Here is a 26096-nt window from a genome sequence, read left to right as displayed (position 1 = left end):
CCCCGCCATTACGATGAATTGAAGTCTATGTTCGGAACAGCGGGGTTTCAGAAAGGCGGGGCTCCAGGCTATAAAGCGGCCGGTGATTTTATGACCCGCTGCAGGTGCGTGGGTGTGGGAGAGAGAGAGACATTATAGCACTTTGTAGAAGGAGCTTTATAAAGTTCACTCCATTGACTTGTATTAGTTCACGGGGCTGAGCTGCCACATCCAATATGGGGGCGACGTCGACGTACGGTCCAGCTGATACCTTCAGTTTATTACCGGGAATACTGACTGTAAAGTACCGTGTGTGTTTCATGGGTCTGACTGTGAGTCTGCAGTCTGACCCACCGTCACTGCCAGCAGCTCTTCAGAGCGGTTTCATTACGATCACCGTAAATGTTAGAGAATTTCGCACTGGAAAAAAAATGTGCGGCTGATTTAACCAAGCAAACGCGAACCATGGCTGGCTTGACCGCAGTACAGAACTGGACATGGTGGTGATTTCCCCGCTGTTTCTGAAAACATGTACCACAGTCTATGCTACCAACACAGCCTTCACACTCTCCTCTTGTCCCTTCTCTTGCTCCAGTGTCGAATAAGCACCCCGCCGCCCCCTAACGTAGATGCGTAGCACGGTCGGTCAGACTGGGGGCTGAAGAAGAAGAGAGGCCGCTGACGTCACTCTCCTGCGCCGCTTGGGATTGCGAATTCAAATTGAATTTTGGACCTTTTTTTGCGGGGGGAGGGCTTCAAAACGAAAAAGCAGTTTTCTTTGTCATTATGTAACAAAATGAGCAATTTTGAATAAGATAATGAAAATGCAATCTGGATGATTTATTACTAATTTTATTTATGAGTCAAAAATGCAGCTCTGACTTTGAAATGAAAAAGCATTTCGGCTAATGCATTTTAATTTTCAAATTTGACATTTCAAATTGAATTTTGGTACCTATTTGCTTGGCCATCTTTTGAATATTAAATCTTAAATGTCCTTTTCTTTATCATTTGAATTAAGTTACAAAATGATCAGTCTTGAAGAAGAAAATGAGAATGCAATTTGGATGATTTATTACTAATTTTATTTATGAGTCAAAAAATGCAGCTACATTCTGAAAATGAAAAAGCATTTCTGTAAATGCATTTTAATTTGAATTATGGTACAAATTTGCTTCCATAGCGACACTGTTGGCTTTGACTAAATTAAAATTGTGGAGCTGAGGGGGATTGACTGGTTTTTGTCATTTTGTAAAACCAGTTTATCTTACCGATCCATCTTTCTTCATGTGTCTGGTCTAGCTGCCTGTCCAGTACTATGCAGTGGAAATGGCCAGTACTCCCGTGGCCGCTGCCAGTGCTACAGCGGGTGGAAAGGTACTGAATGCGACGTGCCAGCCAACCAGTGCATCGACATCCACTGTGGAGGACATGGAATCTGTATTATGGGTGCCTGCATCTGCAACACTGGTTATAAGGGTGATAATTGTGAAGAAGGTAAGAAGAATGGACACAAAAGGGTAAATTTGTTACAAATTAAGTTATGTTATCAGGTGTAGTGCTGAACATTTTAACACTGCTCTGCATTATTTTGAATTATTGACATTCTGGAATTTAATGAAGACATCACTACACAATTAAAGGTCAAGCTAAACAAAATATTTTGCACTCATTTATTTCTACCCCAGACGTTTACTTATGAAACAGACACATTCATGCATAACTGGATATAATTCATAATTGGTTCCCTCGCAAAGTTTAGATCTCTCAAACCCATATTACTGCTCTTGACAACCAAACAAGAAAGTTAAGAAATGTCATGTCGTATCAGATGGATTATTATTATTGGTACAATCACATTAATGGAGGTATTCGGGAGGATGTCAGTTCATTTTGTCTGATGAACACACAAAATGGTATATGGTTACTGTTTAATAATTACTGACAGCCAGTTGGCTAGAATAGGATCGATGTAGTACATGAATAGATTTAATCTGAATTGATCGATACAAATCTACATTTACTAGTTTGGACACACACAGTTGATTAGGGAGGGGGAACCTGGAATTGGTTAATGAGTGGTCTACAAAAGAGGGTGGGGTTCAATTTTAAGTCCTTTTCCTGACCTTCAGCACCAGGACATTGAGGTCCTTCTTTGACAGTGGTTTGAGTGTGTGGATATGTGAGTTCCTTTGGACCTTTCATATGTTCAACATAGCTTTAAGCCTTTTTGGATCATTGTTTAATGTGGCTCAATCAGGAGAGACTCGTATTTTTCGAGTGAACATGAACATTTATTGCCATATGTACGAGTAGAATGAGAAAGTTGAGCAGTTAGACTCTATTGTAATGAAGAAATATTTGGGGAGTTAATGAGTAGGACAACCCCCGATGGAGTCTAGACACTGGTGGTTGTGATGGAGGAAGAAAGTCCTGTAGATCTGATGACAGGGGATTTGGTTTTGGTGAGTAGTAAAGGATATGAAGAGTTGATCGAGGATGGGGTTGAGGAGGGTCACACGAATACCTGAAATGACAACTGACAGCATAGAGGAAAGCAGTTTTAAGCAGCAGAGACATGATTGGCTGATAGTGTTTGACGCAGAATCTGGTTGGTTAAATGGAGAGAGAGTACATGAAACGCCCATGGTCAGGTTAATAGAGGGAGCAGGGAGAGAGGTGAATTAGAAGATAGTCTTCTGATTGAACGCTGAGCTTTATTTATTTGGAATGATGCCTGTTACAAATTCTGTGTAAAAATGATATAACAAATTATATTAATTCATTATTTCCTGAGGTGAATGGACCGTATGGGCCATAGGAATGTGTAGTAAGCTGGTTTTGCACACTGAATCGATTAAATATTATGTATGGAAATTCTTATATGGTGCAGGCTTCGTTCTCTTTATTTAGGTTAAAGCAGTCAACTACTTCATCCTCAACTGCAATAAAACTGTTGATAAGATCCAATCATCTCCTGTACTCCAGCTCCTAGCTGAAGTTTTTTCTCAACTGGAAGTTGGTTTGGTGGTCCATTATCAGGTGTTTCACTTTGTCCACAAGCCACTTCTTCACTCCTCATCCAATTAACTTTAGATACAGGGGTTGTGAAACTAAAACCCAGCCAGTGGGACAAGCAAATCAAACACTGAGCTGAAAGCTGCAAAGAACTGCAAAGATTCTCAGTGGGAGAGCAGGTCATCCACTAATTGGAAGGTGGGCCATTTTTTGTGGGCAGGATACTGAACCCCAAATTGCTCTTGGTGGCTGTTCCATTAATGTGTGAGTTTGCATGCATAGACATATTGTTGGGCACTTCCAATAGTAAGAGCTGTATCTTTCCGGATGACCAGGTTGACCCCTTGCATGGCAGGCTCTGCCATCAAGTCCATTCCATTCTATTCCATACACACACATGCATGTAATAAATAAACTATTTGGTATATTTTTAACTCTTCATCTCTCTTTCTCTAGTGGACTGCATAGACCCAAGTTGTTCAGCCCATGGCGTGTGTATTCATGGCGAGTGTCACTGTCAGCCAGGCTGGGGTGGAGCGAGCTGTGAGATTGCCAAGGCTATGTGCCCGGACCAGTGTTCAGGTCATGGCACCTTCAACACGGAAACCAGCACGTGTACCTGTGACAAGAACTGGACTGGGCCCGACTGCTCTTTAGGTGTGTTAAATGTTTAATGGCATGACTTGTGTTATGTGAATATAACAACCATTTTTTAAATGGTTTTCTTAAAATCCGCTTACAGAATCATGAACATGCAGGATCACCCTGATATGACAACAAAAAGCAATTTCAGAGCTGAGCATAATTAAGATAACAGTGTTGGAGATGTTAGCGATCCCCTCAGAACAGGCATGAAAGATGTCATACATAAACAACTGATAATACACGAGGTGAATAAGACAGTCCCTTTTACAAAATCTGTACCTGTAAATGTGATTCCTATTTAGTTATTGGATAATAGTGCCTTAGCCAGGCTTAGTTTCACAGGAAGTGTATTCTTCAACAGCTTGGCTACCCTGATGGCAAAAACATGTTCACCTTCAGAAGTTAGCCAGGAGTTTGAAACAGCCAGAGCACCTTGCCTGAGGATCTCACACTTCAGCTTGTGAGGAGGTACAAGGTCAGTGTCATAGCTAGGGGCTTATCCACAATAAGACTTCAGTAAAATCAGTTAGATCTCCAAATCAATATTTAACATAACCAGCGGCCAGTGAAGAGAAGCTAAAATAGAAGTATTCTGGTCTCAAGATGACTTACAGTTTGTTTGACACCTTGAAGCTGTGGTTTGTAGTTGCTGCAAACAGGAAGACTGTCTCTTGACAGTGTGAGGAGTAGAGCAGTCTGGAAAAGATGAATGCACAGGTGAATGTATATGCTTCTACGGTCCTTCAATCCATATGTACATTCCCCCCATCCATTTGCATGAACATGATAGCTCAGAAACTCTTGATAGAATTTCACTAAAGTCCACCATAACTCATGGAACTGATTAAATTTGGGTGGTCAAAGGTCAAGGTGACTTTGATTTCAAAAACACGTTTTTAGCCATAACTCTTGCCATTGGTCTGGTTGATCAAATTAGCGAAGCATGCAATTATTACACATGTCAATCTTTTCAATTGCTGTGACTGCTGAGGTACTGGCACAGTGACAGTGACGGGGGTTTAAATAATTGTATTTATCTACAGTAGGAGCTACAGTGCACACCCACAACCAGCAGGTGACGCATGTTTTTTTTTTTTTTTAGATAGATATGTGCATCAATTTCATGAATGTACATCAAACTAGCCGCAGGGGTTGCTGCTATATAAACATATCATTAATTTTTACCACCTGGTGGCGCTGTGCTTATAACTCAATATTTGCATATAAATGTGTTTTGGGCAGGACTCTTACCAGTTTGGTGCACATTTGACCATGTACAGTGTCTTTTCAGCAACTTGATGGTGATTCATCAAAAATCGCCACGCTGCGACAGCCACACCCTTCAATAAAAGTTAAAGCTATTGATAATTTTTCATCCCAAATGTGTTAAGATTGGCCTGTCGAAATGTCAAGTCAATTGGGCTCAAGCTGTAGGAGGAGTTTGTTAAGAGCAAGTGGCTGCCGTCTCCTGCCAAACTACTTGTATTGTGAGATGTTTGAAACCACAATCTAAAAAAGGATAGATGATCATACTTATTGTATACAAGAAAATCCCAGGGCCTTGAATAAATGAAAACTCAAAGACCCTCCATGAAGTCGGGCAAGCAACAGCATAGAACAAGAATAAAAGCTGTCTTTCCCAGATGGAAATCTCTGATGATAGAGAAATATTTGCAAGTGTCATGCTTTCTGTTGGACAGGTAAGAGTAACGTTAAGGATTACAACCAAGGGTGTAGTGTAGTGTTAAAACTACTTAGTTGTATGGCATGTTTGAACAAAGGGTGGCATCTTCTCATCAGCTAAGCTGAACATATATATGAGCTGGGCACGTACAGTGTCATTCTGTCATTCAACACACTCAAAAGTCAATTAAGAGTTTCGGCTCAGACATTTTCAGTTGCAAAAATATTCACAGTGGGAAAAACATTATGACAGAAGTTACATTGCACTGCAGAGGCTCTGAATAAGCCTGCCTGCTGTAGTCAGGCTGTTTGTTGTCACCCACTCCAAAAGTGTCCCAGTTAAGAAAAGGAAACATTGAAAACTAAGCTTGATGAAAAAAAATATTTCAGAGGTTAATCATCCACGTTTACGCATGCATGAGCCATCTTAGGTGCACTCTAGTCCTGAAAACAAATAGCACTATACCCCTGATTACAACTGACCATAGTATATACTGCCGTATAGTGCTAATCGAACAAAACCTATTTAATGTACAATTTGTATCAGCAGTTCATTAGTTTCACTAAAAAGAAGTGCCCCCATGCATAACATTAAATGTTAGCAGCAGTAGCCTCAGTTTATGCCTCTCAGAGAGCTGGTGGTAACGTAGCATCAGCAAGATTTATTTTGATTTATTCCTTGTCTGTTGCAGTGAGACAACACATGGAGCAATAACTAACAAAGATGTATATGAATGGCCTTGTTTGTGCTGTTTATGTTTTTTAGTGACTTAAACAAGGCCAGTGGCTAAATTACAATATTGATGTTCCACGAGCCAGTAACTGCAGTATATATGTATACTGTGTTTCTGTTTTTGAATGTGATATGTTTTTTCTTTTTCTCTCTAACAGAGGTGTGTGAAGTGGACTGTGGCAGCCATGGCGTCTGTTATGGCGGTGTGTGTCGGTGCGAGGAGGGTTGGACTGGAACTGTGTGTGACCAGAAGGCCTGCCACCCACTATGCAGCAAGAACGGAGTGTGTAAGGAGGGGAAGTGTGAGTGTGACCAGGGATGGACAGGGGAGCACTGCAATATTGGTGAGTGGAGCACACACACACACACACACACACACAATTCAGAAAAGTGTTTTGAGATGGGAAAATGTTTTGCAAAATAATATACATAGGATTTATACAAGCAAACAGCCTTTTTTGGGAAGCCGGCTTTTTGAACTATAGGTAACTGATACAGCCTATTGGGCTAACCCCAGGTCATAAAAAGGAGTTGTCAGCTCTCTCCAGTGAAATGGCCAAACTTTTCATTCTAATTCTGAAGGACAATTCAGCTTTTTACAATCTGGAAGTCATGTTTACCAGGTGGCACATCAGCTGCACTAGTGCAATCACACAATCAGATTGTGTTCTTAATATTCTTTTTTGGTTTGAAGATCGAAGGTATGTTGCTGCTGGAGAACTGAGAAGATAAAAAAAAGCAACACTGATTTGAAATGTTGTTTCAATCTCTAGCTGCTAAATGCAGTGACTGGCTGAGTAATCACTAACTGTGTTTGTTTGGTGCTAAACACATAGTGTGGGTTTTCAGAGCTGGTGGGACAAACAATACAGTTCTGGCCGTAAAACAAAAAGCGATGAAAGAATATCCTCAATATTTGCATGTTCAGCTGGATTGTTTTGACATTCAAACAGATAAAACCACAAAAGAACAACTGTTGCTTAGCGGTCATGGATGGAAAACTACCTCTCTTTATGTTGCATGTTACCTACAGAACTTACAATGGGATTGTGTTTCTGAGTGAGTTTCCATGGTGAGTTGAGAAACCCAGTTCTGTTGTACTTTGTCAAAGAGTGAAACAGATGAGTGGCAAGGCCTTTGTGGCAGCTTCAGCTCCCTACCAAACCCTTCACTTAAAAAGCTATTTGTTGTCAAACAGACAGACAACTACAGTATTGCTGGGAAAGAGCTGTAAATTGGCTTCAGTTTTTGTCACATAGGCACACAGACACTGACACACATGGAGAAGGAATGCCTAGCCAACAATCAGCTGGTGCTGCTCTGTTCTTCTGTCTATCCATCTCTTACTACCATATTTACATCTCCTATTAGACTCTGCTGGAGACTGTCACCTCACTGTAGAATTGTTTCTATGTTCGTTATTTATCTATTTTTACATGTCAGCATGGGAATATCCCAGTTTACATACTACCCTGTTTTTTCATTCATCCAGTGCAGTCCAGGTTTGAACAAGAAAATATGGTTACAAAATGTTAACTATGGTCAGCCTGATCACAGACTCTGAACATTTCCTCGATGGCATGCTAGTGTTTTTAGTGAGCTGTCTCAGATAAATATGATTAAATTGTATCTTTCTTCCCTTTTTCTCATTGACTGATCCTCTCTGTGTCTGATTGAATCTCTACATCTCTGCTTTCTGCATTTGCCTGCCTAATCACAGTTTGACTTCTGCAATCAGCTACTCACTGATGGTGATACTGGAAGTTTTTTTTTCTTTTTTTACAGTTGTATTGCCTTTTTTCTAGACTAAATTCTCTCCTTTCATCTATCTTTGTTCTGTCTTTTTTCCATTCCTCCTTAAAGCCCACAATCCGGACATTAGAGTAAAAGGTAGGGTATTCTTTTCTCTTCTTCTCCTCATCACTGGCTTTCTCTCTTCCTGCCTTCATCCTTTTGCCTTTCTCTTCATGTAATGTGGCACTGTGGCTGCTTTAGTGATTTATTATTATTATTAAATTGTTAATTTATTTATTTTGGAACATTTATGTTATCTTGTTTTTTTTTTTTCAATCAACTCATCATTTTTAATGAATTTTTAATGTGTTTTTTTTTTTTTTTCTCAGCCAAAATTATTTTCTTTTACCAAAGGCAGAACACTTCTTGTTTTCAGATAAAAAAAAAATGATTCAAATGTTGAGATTTTTCTTTTTTACTTTACAGCTCTATTATGCTTTGTATGTTGCTGGTTCCTCAGAAGTAGCTTTATGTATTTAGTTTTTGAATGCTGTGTTTTTGTCATTAAATTAAGTAACTACTTTGATTTCTGGAACACCCCTGACCATATTACCAGTTAATTATTATTTTACAACAAAAGTGACAAAACATGGCCAGAAAGTCAACAGTGGAGGAAGTCCCTAAAGTATGACGTTATTTAGATCTCACACATTAGATTTCTGTCTTTTTATCCTTTTACTGTGAACTGGTTTGACTTTGACAACTTGTATTTTAAGATTTCTCAGTCACGTTTATTAACAGACTAGTGATCCAGCTCAACTTGTTTGTCATACTGCTCAGTATGTTGAAGCTACATCATTGTCCTTATTCTGTAGTAGATATTTTAGAATGTATACAATATTTGAAATCTGTAGTGGCTTGGGACGGTCTGACAGTCTAGGCATACTTTACTTGTAGCAGCCACGCTCTGTACAAGCACAGACCTATATTGAAAGTTTCTGATGTTGTCTTCCTTTAAATCATTTAATGAATACAGTTGCAGTCACATTTTTGGGAAAGGTTATTTCTGGCTGTAATTTTAAAAAAGACTACTTTTTACTTGACTTTTCCTTCATTTGGAAATAGTGTATGGGACATAGATGCACATCACAGACAGACTCATGATCCGATATGATAGGAAAAGACACGATCACTTCATTTTCCATTAACTTTATCACAATGATAGCAATTCTGCGATACACATATATCACAAAGAAATAGGTCAGGGATATAATGCCTAATGAGGGGTAAATAAACAGAAATAACACACACACACACACAGGCCATATGTTCTAATGACTGTTAAGCTTAAGCAAACTATGTTCCTAGTGTTGAACAGGAGAGTCTGAAAATAGCTGCTAATGGCTGGTTATTTTGCTTGCATTTTTAATCTTTGCTGTCACATACAATTACTACCCATCTGACCATCACCCGTCTGTTCAGAACCTCTATAAGGAGGCAGGGGGTAGTGGCTCTTCTGGCAGTGGTAACCAAAGTAGCTGAATCTCTAATGAGCAGTGTTACGTTTAAAATAAAATATATCGGTATTTGGCACCGGTTTATTGATAGTATGTGTGTATAGAAAAAGTATCACAAGACAACATATTGTATCTGTGGTATGTTGCAATAGTGATGATTAGTCCCACCACTATATCGCCTTACCATCTACCCATTCGCCACCAAGACAACCACACTCTCACGTTCTGCCTTTCTGTATAAAGAGATTTCAAGAAATTAGATTTCCTGACACTAAGGTCTTAAGACTGTTTCAAAGTTCCCTTTTTTCCTTTTTTTTCTTTTCCTTTTTTTGTCAAAAAATAGTCTTAATTGCAATATATTAAGCATTGAAAATACTGGAACCATACTTAAGGCTACAGGCCAAGTCTTTTATTTTTTTGATAACTTTTTTTCCCAGAATCATCAGATTCATCATCACATACATACATACATACATACATACATACATACACACGTACGTACGTACGTATGTATGTACATACATACACACATATGTACGTACATACATACATACGTACATACATATGTACACACATACACACACACATACATACGTACACAAATACGTACATACACACATACATACATCCGTACGTACATACATGCATACATATACACATACATACAAACATACATACATACATACGTACATACACACATACGTATATACACACATACGTACGTACATACATACATACATACATACATGCATACATACATACATACTAGGGATGTCCCGATCAGGTTTTTTTGCCTGAGTCCCGATCCGATATTTCTATAATACATTAAAAAAATGAAGAAGAGCGCAGAAACAGATACAGGATGTCTCTTATCTTTTATTTTATTCACCTTATTTTATCATTTAACACTTGTCATAGGTGTGATTGGCAAAGGAAAAAAAAGCAGGAAAATATACGGCTCCACTATGTCTCTCTTTACATTTATTTTGTCCCGTTGTTGCCGTCAGCTAAGAAATAAATAATTCTCCCCACACGTCCAAGGTGAGCTGACTGTCCCCCTGCTGCTCACACTGGGCGAACCTCATTAAAGTCGCGGCTGGACCTGAGTGAATATCCGCTGAATATCCAACCTGAAACTAACTTCAGCCCGGTTCGATGAGTTGCCTGTTGCAGCCTTTGAATGGGATGACTTCAGTCACTCAACTTAAACACATTTTCCGATTGTTTTGAAGTATTATAGATCAGATAAAAAATAATGAGAATAAATGTACATGTACAATGTACACACACACACACATGAAAATTATATATATATATATATATTAGATAGATAGATAGATAGATAGATTTATATCTATATATATATATAGATAGTTAGAGATATATATATATATATATATATATATATATAGATATATATATATACATCGATATAAAGATATATATATATATATAGATATAGATAGATGTATATCTATATAGCAACACAGCGAAACATATACCAGCAACAAAAACAAACAATACAGAACCAAAAACAGATGCTAGTGTTGGTTTTTACAGTGACTTTAACCGTGTAATGTAAACATCATGCCAAGGTCCTTTAAAATCCACAGCCCCAGTCCAAACACTAATCTGAACTGTATTTACAGTGACAGTCCAGTATATCACTAGAACCATTCTCCACTTCTGTCTCACTTCTGTTTGACTGCAACTGTATTATTTCCCCTTCATAGGAGGAAAAGTTGTCTAACAATCTTGGTTACTTTTCTTTTGTTTGTATTAATTATGAAACTTTTATTTTATCTGCTGGCTTTTGTCCTTCCTTCCTGTGTGATTATAATGTGAATGAAGAATGATTTGATTGAACTGTTCATTTTACTCTGTTAAGGTCCTCTCTGTTATTGCACTCCAATGAACCCAGTTCTTTCTTCGTGTCCTGCTCTTCCTTTTGCTGCAATTTTCATCTGTCCATCACAGAGAGAATATTTAGCAGTGCTGCTTTTGTTTGGATTTACTTTTTTCCCTAATTTTCCTCCCTTTCTCCCTCGTGCCCTCTCCTATTCTCAGGATATAAAGGTAATTCATGCCAAAGAATTAATAAAGGCCTTACTGTCCCAAAATACAACCACTCCACACTCTACTTTGTCAAGTTTAACTTCCTTTGATTCTGATTTATTTAATTTCATTTTATTTTTCCTGTCTTTTCCTTTGTCTCACGTTCTGTCTTTTAAAGCTATTGGTGTAACTGTTTGTTGTATTGTCTCATTGCGTTACACTGCTGCTGTTATTTTGGCAGTGTCAATGTTTTATTTGTCATGTTTGTTTTTCTGGTTAAATCATTAACCCTGTCTCTGAATCTCACACACAAAACACAGACAAGACACACATAAAGATGCACGCAACAACACAACCATGAACATGGAAATGTAACCACAGACAAAAGTTGACACGAACCAAAGTTGTGTGACTCCTGTTTGTCTTGCATCCACAAGCCTGATATAAACCGTACATACTATATGTGTTAATTTAGCCAGCTGCTGTCCCTCTGTCACCCATCTGTTTTCACTTTCCTGTCTCTCTTTTTCCTTCCCCTTTCTTCTCATCCCCATCTCTACCTCAATATTTACATCTGTCCTTCATTCTGTCTCTCCAGCTGGGCTTTGCTTGGTTCTGATATTCACTGTTTATTAATCAGTCTGTCTGATTGCCAGTCTCACTGTCTATTCTGTGCTCGAGGAATGTCAAACAGAGGCATAAAGTATAGCCTTCGGAGGCATGCGGTCCAAACCACCCTGTCCTCCCTATACTTTGTGCACTTGTGTATCTGTCTACCTGTTGTGATTTCACATGGATTTTAACCTGTGACATTTTGTTTTTTTCACTGACTGAAAACTAGACCAAAGGATTCCCTAGGCAACAAACGCCTCCTTTTATAGAAACGTTGCGGTCTTGCTGTGTTAAATTTCCCTGCCTTGGTTAGATTTCACTTAGACAGATAATTATTTTTTAACATTTTCAGAATGTTTTGCTTTCGACTTTGAATAATATATTTTTTTTTTGGTTGTTTATATGCCCTGTTTTCCATTATGATATCATGCAACAATAACACCTTCTTTCTTTGTTTGCAGAGAAAAAACATTTTGAATCAATTTGAGATTGAAGCCATGCAGCACACTTTTGCCATTTTGGCTGTTGGCAATCTTAGTGGTTCATGTGAAACAACAACATCAGTGCATTTCACCGAAGGCTGACTGTCTGTCTGTCTGTCAGTCTGTGTCTCTCACATATGGGTTAATGTATTGATTGTCTACCAATTTGTCTTTCAGTCTGTCAGTACATATGTTGGAGAAAGGTTCATCACACAGGGCCAAACACCTTTATACACATCAGGATTTAACCAGTATGGGTCCCTGAAGGTATTTTTGGAATGAAGCTGCTAACGGCTAATACTTTTTGCTGGCACAGTGTTTACATTTGAAAACTCTTCGGCCACAAAACAGTATTGAGTATTTCCTTCAGAGAAGGTGAAAAAGCTCCTGAAACAGGTTTTGCTGGGACAGTCAAAATGTGACATAAACCCTAGGATGTTTATATTACTGCATGTGTAGGTTTTTATATAAAAAGTAAGCTCTTAACATTTAATTTTTCTAATCTAATCCGACTTCCAAATTTCACTTATTTTAACACACATTCTGACATACCAGTGTCAAAATAAGTTGTGCTGTTTGGCCGGTACATTTTTCAGTTTTTGGTGCCACATGCCATCTAATGGAAGAGACATGCTGTAATTGCAATCAGTACAGCTGTCTATAAAGGGCCATGGAACATACCTTGGAGCTCACATACTGCTTTCATGCACTCACTGTTGGCCATGCTTTATTTCAACCATAATATATGACAAGTTAGTTTCTTGGTTGCTTCTACACTGCACCATGTGCATTTGTTGAATTTTTTTCTGATGAGTGAACTGTGGAATAACTCCACCGTGGCATGGTAGGATTTGACTCAGCAGTGTATAACACCTGCAATGAACCCTGCCTCATGCCTTAAGAGGCTGCCAACCCACCTTAGGCTGTTTCTGACTTTCACTGTAGATTTATTGTCCCATGATTGCCTCAGTGCTGTTTCAGAGGTTTTATTAAGCTGAGAGGGAAACACTGAATATGTTGAATTTTTGGCATGAAAATGGTCCAATGTAAAAACAATAAATAAATAGATTATATCATATTTTAGAGCTCCATTTTATAAAACTATCATCATCTACCTTCAAAAACGTATATTGGTTGAAGCCTATTTCACACCTCGATGGCCAGCCATAAGTCCATCCAACTTAACCACACTGCTCTAACTTTTCAAATTGTATGTTTTTCCCCTGTGCCCAGAGGGTTGTCCAGGTCTCTGCAACAACAACGGACGATGCACTCTGGAATCCAATGGCTGGCATTGCATCTGCCAATCAGGATGGAGAGGGGCTGGGTGTCACGTAGCAATGGAAACATTGTGTACTGATGGCAAGGACAATGAAGGAGGTATATTTTTCTACATACACTATAAGAGCGTGCAGATACATAGTTAAATAAATAAGGAGTTATATTTGTTTGATGGATGGATGAACGTAGGGGAACCTTTTAAATGTTGATGGCAGCAAGGCGCAGAATATCCAAATGTCCAATCAGGAGCTTATATAGTAGGGTTCGTAGGGAGAGTATAATTATGAAGACAATAGAAGTTAGCAGGTTTGGGTACTCTGGTAATGGTCCAGTATAAAGTTCATGTCATGCTGCAGAAAGATGCCAAAGATCAATGTGAAGTGTACTTGCATTTAAAATGTTCACATAATGAAGATAACATTCACATAAAGTTGTATGAAACATGTTATATTAACGTGTTCTGGTTAGGGTAACAATAACAGTTAAAATCATAGCTTTGCTTCTGTAACTTCTGTTGCAAATGTCCATATGTTACCCATGTAACTTACATAATGCATTATGTTTATGCAACCGGAGATTATCCAGACACTTAATGGCTGACAAAAGTCACTTCACTACCCCTGACAGCATTTTTCTGTGGCTGTTGCAACTTGCTGGTCTCGCTCTCACATACTCACTCACCTCCAACAACTAAACCCATTAGATTTCACCACATATATTTCCGTAAGATGAGTGTTCATTTTTTTTTTTTTCAAATTAAGTGTCAAACCTGAAACACTTGGATATAACAGATAGAGCCATAGAAACTTCTTCAGTACTCTTTAAAAATAGTGTTGTATAGTCTGCCTGTGATATTTTGAGTTCCTTACCAAAAACATAAATTCCTGTGAAAGAGTTCTGCAACATTAAATAGTTTAAAGATTGGCCAACAAGTGAAGCAATGTAAGGGGAAGATGGACATCCCTGCCGCACACCTTTGTTAGTACTATATCTGCTAGATGTTCCATATGAACAAACATGTATGACTTACTGTATCAAACGCCCTCTGAAAGTCCAGAGACAGAATTACTGGGTCAATAGAGATAAAGCTGTTACATGCTTTTTTAAACATCTTTCAATGAATTACATATCACATCAGAGTTGTCACTACAGCAATATTTTTTATAAAAAAAAATATGCTTTAAAATTTGACACATATTTTGAAATTACAGTATAATCTTCTGTTACACAGTTCTCAATTTTGAATCAGAGTAGAGAGTTTCTCTCAATGTGTCTTGTCTCTGTAACAAAAAAACATATATTTGCAATTTTTTCACCCTCCTCAGTCCGTTATAGTCTTGAAAGTATAAAAGGACCCTGAGATCTTTCTTAATAGAACTATTCTGATTCCTCTGAATGTTTCTGTAACTGAGTAGTAGCAGTAGGTTATCATCATTTAACATATGTAATGTAATGTCTTAAATAGTTTTTATATAGTTCTCTATTTTTTTTTTCTTCTTTTTATTTCAGTCTTTGCTTAATTGAATTGCACATTTTTTTTATTTCATATTTAAGTTAGTTCAAATATTCCCAAACTGGCTGTTATCTGATGCAAGTGTCCAGTGCTGTTCAATTAGTTTTATGATCATTTCAGAAAAATTCCTTGTTGTAAAACAATGAACTATTGAATTTCCAATGATTGAAAACTCCTCTATTGTCTTCATTAGTAAGATTTATTTTGATAAAAATGGTTTTATGGTCATTATAACCAGACAAATAATTACTTCAGAGACCTGTTCCTCCACATCCTTTGAAAAAGGCAAAATCTTGACAACAGAGAAAGATTTTTTTTCAAGTGTATTGATGGTCAGTAGGATTACCATATTAAAGTCTCCTACCAAGAGAGTCTTACCTGAAAAGTATTTATTGCTGAGAGAACCAAACAATTCCTCCAGTAGAAAATGGTTAAAAGAGTCTGAGTAATAACCATAAATGTTTCTCAGCAAATAAATATGACTGTGAATTTAAATCACAAGAAAATCCAGTGACACATTTTTTGTACACCCCTTAAAAAAATATTAACTTCAAAATAACCCTTTTAACAAAGGTTTTAGAGAAAGGTCTCCAAAAGACTTCATCCATCAAAAAATATTATTATCATTGTATATTTCATATTCAAAGAAATGTCATGTTGTCAGTAGTTTTGTAATGAACTAATACAGATGCCTGGTTGAACTTTGTATTCAAGAAATTGAGAAAGAAAAACAAGGATCTTGACATGAAAAGCCTCGTGCAAAGTGGGTACCTAGTCACAAAAACTGGGAGGTGCAGGGCTCCATGACTCAAGGAGCCTGTGATCTAGACCCAGTCGGCACTGGGATGTCCCTTTTGAAGCGTAGTCTTGTTCCTTTTAATTACATTCACTTTTATTCATCCCTTCCAATTAGCTTTGAGACAACACAGTATCTTTCTCGCTTTGCAATTCCCCCTCAAGTATAGATTGTATATGTATCCTGTATGTATGTATCCTCATTGCTTTTTAATGCCTCATTCTTTCACCCATCCTTATCCTGTTTTCATCTTCCCAGCCACCATTAAAACTGTAACTTTTCCATAGTCCATTTGACATCTTTCCAAACTTTTTCCCTCCTCTCAGATTTCTGAATAAAATAACTTTGCAACCATGTCTTTCAGATGGCTTGGCTGACTGTATGGATCCAGACTGTTGTCTGCAGACCTCCTGTCAGAACCAGTTATACTGCAAAGGGTCACCTGACCCATCGGAGGTGCTAAGCCAGTCTCCATCCTCATTGTCTTCTCAGCAAGTAAGGAGGTCTAGTCAGAACTAAAGTCAAAATAAGACTGTTAATGTTTTGTTTTTTCCTTGTAAAACAAAATCCACAGCACTTTTCAGTGTAGCAAATATATCAAAGAGGCATGAAAGGAAGCCAAATCTATTTATTTTCTATTACGTTTCTTAGGCTGCCAGGTCTTTCTACCAGCGCATTCACTTCTTAGTTGGTCCGGAATCCACTCATGTCATCACTGGAGGCAATCCCTTCAATAACAGGTAATAATGTCTGTCTGTTTTTCTCCTTTGTTGTTTGTTTTAACAAATGCATGCATTTCAACCTGTTATTAGAAATGAAAGCACAGGTTTATCATAAACATTTAGATAAGCATTTCTTGTGCTCAGCTTGTGAAATTGTTGATGTGTTTAACTGGGCTTTCACCAGAGTTGGGAGGGTTGCTTTAATAATGGGTTCACATAGTCACTAGTTACTAAAAGAATGTTGGTCGGTAACCTAATCCAGGTACCAGAATGTTAAAATAATGAAGTTGATTACTTTAAATCACATTTAGATTACTTCACTGCCAAATCTAAATATTCAAATATAGACAAGAGAAAATAAATGACTTGGAGTGTATTGTCACACTTTGATGTTCTCTGCTTTAAAGGCAAAATATGGGTGAAATTACCTCCCAAATTGTTTTTCCCCACAGGTCATGATAATAAATTGGCATCTGTAAGGTCAAATTCAGACCAAATCCGGTGGTGCGGTAAACGCTGCAGGGTTGTGCAGCCGTGTGGTAGTGTCACTCGGCACTACAGTAAACAACCAGGATGTGAAACTGGAGCACAAGACCAAATTGAGTTATCATAAGTCAAACTTCATGTTACACAAACACATATCCATTGTGTTTCCCCTGTAGCACTTAGCCATGCTAAATAACGGATTCTGACTCATTCTGCTCTATCTCTGATCTGCAGTCATACCTCTGCCAGTGTACATACCATGACATGAACATGACATGCATGAAAAAAATCCTGTAGTCTATACGCACTACCCTCATTAACATGAATGGAAAAGAATTGTGTTTTCACTGCACCATCAGATTTGTTGTGACTTTGGTATGTGAAGTACATTGTTGTTTATGTTAAATTGTATTATCAAATCTCGGCTGCCAACTTTTCAGTTTAGTTTTTTGAGTACGTCTTGGTATTTTATGAGGAGGCCGTCTGTGAAATTACCCACTGCAGGGGACAAATGTTCATGTCAAGTCAACAGTCCTGGTCGATGAGGAACTAGTTTGGTTGATCAGCAGACCTGCCTAGTTCAGTACATCATAGACTAAATCAGGAGAACAAACCTGACCAAAGTATGTGGGGAGTTATTAATTACCTCTTATTGAGAACCCCAGAAAGTACAGTGACAGAGAGTGTCCCGGTAACCATAGTAACCAGATGCATGCACTACGGTGCAGAAGAAAGGGGGAGATGTTGCTGTCTGTCTGTGTGCTGTAAGTGTTGTCTTTCTGAGCCATTATCAGGCATAAATTTGTCTTTCAGCGTGACATAATGGACGTGTTAATTGAGAACATGTAAAAAAGTGTTGACTGGTTGGGTCTCACGGTAATTATGTGAGAGTGAGCAGTCCTGTTTAAAACTGTAATCCTCATATTTATCATCATGTTTACAAAATGTATGAATAATTTGATTCCGTTCTTTTCGGTCCCTGCTTTTAGGGGCCTGTCCCTGGCTGGAGCTGTCTCCAGCAATCATTTTTAACTGTCTGACAAAACAGACTGCAATTTGAAATGTTTTTTACATGGTAAGAAAGACCGGTCAGAGGCAGAGCCCATAGTTGACATCACAAACACGTCATGCTAGTTTTGGCCAACAGAGGTTGCTGCTTGCTATAGCAGCTGCATATCTCCCTTCCTCTACTACTAACAACCTGCTCGCCTACGTTTAGAGAAAACAGCTGGAACAGCCAGCAAGTGTCAAGCAAATCCAGAGCAGAACCATTGAAGTCTTTTAAAGCCAGGTGAATCTGTGTCCTATTTTTAAGATTAGCGAGGAAGAAGGGAAGGGTCAGTGTGAAAAGAATGGCTGTAGTATTATAGTGTAATATAACTGTTGTCTTTATCACAATATGCCTGTTAGTCAGTGGTTGAATGCAACTACGTACATTGACAAAAGTAATGTACCTAAATTTGAGGTCATTGTACTTGAGTATTTTCATTTTATATAACATTATACTTCTTGTCCACTACATCTCAAGAAATACTGTGCTTTTATGTGACTATATTTATCTGACAGTTTTATTTACGGGTTACTTTCCACACTGCAATGTTTAATCTCCTTCCCGTCCAGGGAAAAAAACATGTTTCTCCAGATGAGTGGATTTTTGATAAGCTGAAGGATGAAGTGTTTCTTTATCAGAAAATTATCTTCCTTTAGTTGAAGCAATAAACCAATTAAAAAGCCAAAAACAGGCTGTTTTTCTGACAGCAAGTCAAGTTGACTTGTTTTGTTTTTTGTTTTTTTTATCTTTTTGTTGTTTTCTTTTGTTTTTTTTAAAGATCTGCAGTCCTCACAGGACAGCCACACTCCAAATATATGATGATTTGAGGAATATGATGCATTGCTGTAAATGACATGAGCCAATGATATATAAAGTAGTTAAAACAAGCAATCTGTCAGCAAACTGAGACAGACAGAGATCACAATGCAGGAGACTTAAGTTCTGCCACATTCCTTGCCAAAATCCATTTCTGCCCACGTCTGCCTCAAACATGACATTCATTAAGTATAGGGACCCAGAGACAGGGTGGCAGTCTTCAAAATATAGAGTAAAAGGCAGAGCTACTGACAGGGAAGAAACATTACAGCAATTCAGTTCAGCCGTTTTTCTGCTTTTGTCACATTTTTTATGCTAGCCTGAATGTTTCATAAGAGCAGAGGACCACAACCCTGTAATAAAAATGTCTTGTATTTCCATAATGGAATGGCTCTGCAACCTTATATTAAAAATGTTTTATTAGACCTCAAAACAGTATTGTGTAAATGCGCGTGTTGTCCGTGTGCGTGCGTATGTGCTTGCATTTGTGTGTGTGTGTGTATGTTTGGGGCAGGGGGCTGAGGGATTGTGTGTAGACAAAGATGGTTGAAGGGTGTTTAAAATGGCACTAGTAAACTTAAAAGAAACACAACGAAATTATGTTTGGAAATGTGTCTGTTGGTCATTCACACAGAGCAAAGCAGCTCCACCTTAAAGATGAACCGCTATGTAATTCACACACAAAGCCGGCACTGCGGCTCCTTAAAAAGCGTGACGGTACTCGTCATGATGATGATACCTGTGTGTTTTCAAGGTGTTTCCCAGGTGTCCTCCTGTCAATCTAAACCAGCAGAAGGTTTATATAATCATATGGATGCTGTTATAAAGTGTTGTGATTGAGATCCTGACCCACCAAACATCCTGGAAAGTGACAAAGTTATCTTTTTTCGCTCTAAATTACATAATTGCCATCACTAAACAGGACGCTGTCTGACTGTCAGTGGCGGTTCTAGACCAGTTTTAATAGGGGGGCCAGGTTGGGGCCGGCTTTTTTGTTAGGGGGCACATACAACCCGGAAAAAAGGATAAATCCCTCATTCAGACAAAGCAGTGTTTACAATTTCAGCAATTTTGATTGGGTAGTAAACTGCTGAGACACTTTATTTCTGCCTTTCCCTTCAGAACAAAATCATAGCAAGAAATCTGTCATTGTATTATTGATGCAGACTCCCTGTCGGGGGGGCCACAGGGGGGTCCAGACTCAGAGTTACGGGGGCACTGGCCCCTGTTGCCCCCCCCCTAGAACCGCCCCTGCTGACTGTCACTTGTGGGGAGGGAGGCTGTTTTCTGGGGGATAGTTCACTGAAGTCTCGGTCAGGAGGGCTGACCATCACAGTTTTTTTTTTTTTTCAACACAAACACTCGGTGAGTTAAAGTTTTTTGCTGGTGACAGACACTGTTTTTTGGGCAGAAATGTGATGAAGAGTTGGTAACACAGGCAGGAGAACAGACGCTTCTCATGTATACCTGCAGTATTTTTTTCCCTCCTTCCATATAAGTTGCCAAAGACAGTTAGAGTTACTACAGTACTGTCGTTTGGTCATGTAACGTTGCTTTGTAGGACATATCTCTTTATTTTGTTGGGTGAAGGACCTGTGTAGTTATCTGACTGTCAGACTGACGCACCCTCAATGCGTGCAGTAATGTGTCTAAGTAATGAAACGTAATGTTATTTACAGTCATGTACAATAAAATACTAATGCAAGACAAATTTAAAAAAAACTAATTATTCTTGATTCTTGGTCACTAACAGGACCCCCACTGTCAGACTCTTCATTTCCCCGCGTGCACGCACTAGCTTACGTACAACTTAATGTTCTTTTTTCATAACGGTATTTTCAAAGTGTATACATGTCAGTCATCTAACATGCTGGTTTGCCTTTAATATTTCAACAATAACAACACATTATCTAACCTAAGTTTGACGACCTGATTTCACTGTTGGGCCACAGACTAAAGAATATAACAGCTTAAGTTTACCCCTCACTGAGTCGTCCACGGTCCTCCGGCGTGTTTAACTGCATGTTTTTTCAACATGACAGTCACAGCTGAAATTGTCAACAATGACAAAAGTAAAAACAAGTTTTTTTAGTTTCATATGACTCCACAACCAAAACATCAACTGGCAATTTCTAACCAGAAGTGACTGGTTCAGTCTAAAGGAACACTAAGAAAGATTTTCCTTCTTATTGCGATATAGCAACATAGAGTCCCATATAACTCACTTTTCTCAATCTGAACAATGTTCAGGCGCAGCTTGACTGAGACTGATAGAAAGATACTGATGAGCCACATGTGCCAAACTTCAACATACATTATTGCATTGCGCTTGAAAAGGAGAGTTGATTAGCTTGTTCACCAGGGTGTTGTGTTCACATCACAGCAGAACTGAGCCAGAGGTGATAAATACCAGTGACTACTGCAGGGTTACATGACCACAATGCACACAAAGTCAGATTTTAGCAGGTGTAAGTGTTTTTTTTTTTTGGTCAGCCTGAGTGGAGTATCTGAAAGCACAGGGTTGGTAACCACACATCCAAGAGGAGTAGTTGAGCCAAGAGGAGGGGCCAATTTTGAATGTGTTTATTGCTTCTGCCTTTATTTGGCCAGTCAGGGATCAGATCAACAACAGGTTCTGTTTAGAGTTTCCTTCAGTCAGGGACAACCTACATGGCAGTCACAACAGTGTTTTTGCCTACACTGACATTTTTGCATTGCTGGTGTTTTGGAACCTGCATAATTATCTCCTCTTTATTCCATTGCTCTCATGTATATACACTGGGCACACAGCCCTGTTAACCGCCCACATGCCCTCAGATTGGCTTGACTGAGCTATGCACTCTTTACTCATTTACACAGTGTGCTCTTTTAGTTTGATTTAAATGTTAACTTGTCACTTGTGTGAAGGGAGATTTCTGTAGACACGCGAAGGTCATGTGTTACTATTTGGGCGAGCTGTTGTATGAGTTTACTTTATCACTGCTAAAATAGTTAACCCCACAATAGTTTATTAGTGGCAAAAAAGTTTTGTAAATTTGTGGAGTAGTATCATGCATATATTTAACTTAATGTTGTGGAAAGTGAGATTTCCTTTCTTTTTTTTTAACACAAAGCAGTTGTTGATGCTATATTAATAGTGTGATTGTATCAAATGCTCAATCCTTGAGAAATGTGCACTGCCAATATTTAAAAAACTGTGCCTTCAAACAAGCTGTAGGACTTCTGTTAAGGTTGAGATGTAACAACTATACAGTCACTGCCCTCAACCACGCGTCCAACACAGCTGTGGTTGCAAAATAACTGGCCAAGCTGATGCAGAAACACAGAGGGTGTTACCTGTTCAAGCCTCTGAGTGGTGACTAATCAGAGCCAACTGGTCTTTTTTTGGAAGGGGGAGATTACAGAGACGGGCGCTAAAGCAATTGTTCGGACAGAGAGCCAATAAAGGTGCTGCAGCAATGAGAAAAGTGTGAGAAAGTGTTTATCAAAAGCTAACAGCTTGTTAACAAAGTTATGAACCTGTGAATACTATTGAATATTTGTTCATTATTTTCCAGCAAGTTAAAGTCAAAGCAAAAGGCGATGGATGAGAACAAATTACAGAAAACCGTCTTACCTTCACAGAAATACACATCTTGACCCATGAGGTCTAATTAAAAAATGTTTCAATGGGAGTGCTGATGAGAAATCATTGACCAAAGTAGGATAACTTGTATAACATGAGTTTACATCACAAGTGGAGGGAGAAAAAGAAGACTCACTTCAATGGACCTTGTTATCAGGCTCACTTAGATATGGGCCCTGAACACAGTGCCGTGGTGTAAAGTGTGCCATGGTTGGGCATGTGCAGCTCCTATTCACAACTCAGCAGTGACCACCAGTCGCTGTTACACGGGATGCCTCAATGGACTCTGCTAGGAACAATAGTGATGATGGGAACAACTATGCTGTCTCTGTGTTTTAGAGTTTATCATTGCATGTCTTGCCCAGGATAGTTTTCCAGCACTGGTTTTGTCCAATGTGGCTTTAATAATGAATAACCGCTTGCTACCATCTCTCTCTACCCAGCTTGGTATCGATAATCCGAGGTCAGGTGTTGACAGCTGATGGAACACCTCTGATTGGAGTCAACGTGACGTTTGTCCATTACCCTGAGCATGGATACACTGTGACGCGCAAGGATGGCATGTGCGTATTTATTTTTATTTATACATTAAATTACCATGAAAAATGGAAATGATGAAAGATATATACACCAAACTGTAACAGGGCACCAAAATATGTCAAACTGGAAGAGAGATTATGTACCTGGAGCTCTCAGGACTCTGTCATTCTTCTCACTGCTTCACATAAACTATACCATACCTCATGTTCCTGATTGCACATACTGTATGTAGCAGCCATTAACAGAAATATGAAATTTTAGACACATGTAAAACCCGTTGTTAGCTGTTGTGATTCTTGCCGTACTGTTTATTTAAGGTTAGTCAGTGTCTGATTGCTTGCCTCCAGTGCAGCTCTTCTGGTTCGACAGGTGAAGTAAAGTCACTGACCTGTATGAGTTTCTTGAATCAGCGCACCACACACTTTTGAATGTTCATTGTGAGAAGAACATCCATGTATCTTCTTAGAAAATAGTAAAAAGAAATTCTTACAACATCATATTTTGCCCAATAATCACCCGTTTTTTACCAATAATGTTATACCTCATTACATTATGACCTGTGGTTTGACGCCATCCCAAACACAAAACTAATAAGATGTAAGTAAACACAACAGCAGTAACACATGCACAACGTTCAGCGATCACAACACAAAGGTCACAAATCACAAGTTACTGCACACAAAAGTATCTATTACAGATACACATCACAAAGTGACCGTAACAAAAGCAGGCATCTCACATAAAACCAATTGCTGTGTAAAGTCTTACAAACAAGTTGCATAGAGAGAGACAAGCCTACCAAAATGCACGTTTCCCTTACCAAAATGCAGTGGATTCACAAGAACACACCAACCACTCACCAACATATGCAGTGTACACACTCATGGGAAATTGCTTTTAAATTCACAGAGGCACAAACACACTTGTACATTGAAATGAACCACTTACAAACTCAAAGTTCAACATTGAAGAGCCTGTTAACTCTACAGCTCAAGAGGCCAAAATCTTCTGTATCGTGCCTCGAGAGATTTAGGATTAAAACAACTCAGTCAGGAACGTTTTAATCAAGCAAACAGTAGTAGTGATATTTACACCATTCTTTAGTTGTTTTCGTGAACTCAAAGCTGGTGTTTGTTTGTTAATGATGTGCTACAGGTTCGATCTCCTGGCCAATGGCGGGGCATCCCTGACACTGAGTTTTGAGCGTGCTCCATTCCTCACTCAGTACAGAACTGTTTGGGTGCCATGGAACGTCTTCTACGTGATGGACACATTGGTCATGAAGAAGGTGAGTCGTGCAACTGCTGTCAGTCTAGATATCTGTCTGCCCTCAAGGGTTGATGGACTGATGTCAGGCAGGCAGGAACAACAGTGTTGTATGTGCCACTTACTTCATAACTACGGTATTTTGAAGCTGTCAACTTTGATTTTTTTGTTGCTTTGCACTGACTGATCGAGTAGTTAGTAAATTTGCTACTGACGTTATTACTTGATTATGTGGAGCAGGATGACTTTTTTTTTCATGACATATACACTGTCTGACAGACACTGTCTCACTGGCTGACCAAGAGAGTGACTAATGAACTCATTGTTTCACAGTCAATGAAATGGTGCATCTGTAACTAACTGGCTTATTACGTCTGGCTATTTCAGGAGGAGAATGACATTCCTAGCTGTGACCTGAGTGGTTTTATCAGACCCAGTCCTGTCATTGTTGCATCACCTCTGTCTACATTTCACAGAAGTACACCTGAGGATGGCCCCGTCTTACCTGAAACACAGGTAAGTAATACAGTTAATACCATAGAAATGGACTTTTAATAACCACCAATTTCCATGGCCAATAATTATACTTTTAATAAATCCTCAGAAAAGAACCGCAGAGGAGTGATCCCTCTTCCAGGACAAACAGACATTCAATAGATGTCGCATGTACAGAACAGAACATGGGACATCTTTTTTTGTTTCTTTGGAAAAAACTAAAAACATTAGAATGGAATTCAGATAAAATGCTCAATCAGTGACACCTGCAGGCCAGGGAAGGTGAGACTGGAAAATATAGGAACACCTTTACTGAAGTGAAAAATGAACAAAAAAATGCAATTAATGAATCTTATAATACACATACAAGTCACACAAATGACCAACTCTGTAAATAAATAGCAAAAAGCATTTGAAGTACATGTATAGGAATGTGCAGGGATGCATGAATGTGCATGAAAGTTTTTACATTAACTTTTATTAGAAAATCCATGATGGGAAACGGGAATAGTTCTGATTGCTGAGTGAGTTGGCATGAAATGACCCGCAATTGCTTTTTCACTTGAATCAGGGAGATGGGGCAGTTTGAGAAAAAAAAAAACTGCAAACGTTAAAAAGTAGCATAATTTCTAAGTTTTTTACTTAAAAAAACCCCCCAAAAACTTATATTAGCACCATCAACAACACTCATTGTCTCACTGTTAAAAAAACAACTAACTAACAAAATTAACGGTTTCTGAACAAGCACGCACACACACACACACACACTCACACACACACACACAGTTACCATAGCTGGGGAACTGTGGCTCTCGAGTGGCTGTTTTTATAGGAAACTTGGGCTACACACATGCACACACACACACACACACACACACAGCCCCACCCTTTTTCCTGCCACTAATTGCTTGTGAGGCTAATAACACATTTCTTTTGGTAAGCGACTGAGGCTCACTGTGAAGGAATGCAATTACAATTGCACACACATTACACTATGTTATCTTTTTGTGGTGTGTGTATTGGTGCAAGACAAATGTGTGTGTGTGT

General features: G+C 38.7%; 1 protein-coding gene and 1 long non-coding RNA gene across 12 annotated transcripts in view; both read left to right on the top strand.

Moving 5' to 3' along the window:
• The window catches only part of LOC115588090 (teneurin-3), a 742469-nt gene that overhangs the window by 646651 nt on the left and 69722 nt on the right, over positions 1 to 26096 (top strand). For 5 of the 11 annotated variants that reach the window (XM_030428416.1, XM_030428465.1, XM_030428438.1 and 2 more), the window contains 11 exons: positions 1282 to 1476; positions 3454 to 3654; positions 6217 to 6402; positions 7922 to 7948; positions 11377 to 11385; positions 13692 to 13838; positions 16413 to 16543; positions 16700 to 16788; positions 23192 to 23311; positions 24444 to 24576; positions 24942 to 25070. In XM_030428416.1, coding sequence (XP_030284276.1) covers positions 1282 to 1476; positions 3454 to 3654; positions 6217 to 6402; positions 7922 to 7948; positions 11377 to 11385; positions 13692 to 13838; positions 16413 to 16543; positions 16700 to 16788; positions 23192 to 23311; positions 24444 to 24576; positions 24942 to 25070 — 1367 coding nt within the window. The remainder of the gene's footprint in view (positions 1 to 1281; positions 1477 to 3453; positions 3655 to 6216; positions 6403 to 7921; positions 7949 to 11376; positions 11386 to 13691; positions 13839 to 16412; positions 16544 to 16699; positions 16789 to 23191; positions 23312 to 24443; positions 24577 to 24941; positions 25071 to 26096) is intronic. The other 6 variants (XM_030428484.1, XM_030428503.1, XM_030428457.1 and 3 more) reach the window with 2 other exon arrangements.
• Positions 17972 to 18546, top strand: LOC115588142 (uncharacterized). Its single transcript, XR_003985277.1, has 2 exons — positions 17972 to 18020; positions 18246 to 18546. It is a non-coding gene; the product is annotated as an uncharacterized LOC115588142 (long non-coding RNA).

The sequence above is a fragment of the Sparus aurata genome, chromosome 1 (genome assembly GCF_900880675.1).
Source record: "Sparus aurata chromosome 1, fSpaAur1.1, whole genome shotgun sequence".
Lineage (NCBI taxonomy): Eukaryota > Metazoa > Chordata > Actinopteri > Spariformes > Sparidae > Sparus > Sparus aurata.
Note: the sequence above shows the minus strand (reverse complement) of the source record. Positions and strands in the feature narration are given on the sequence as shown.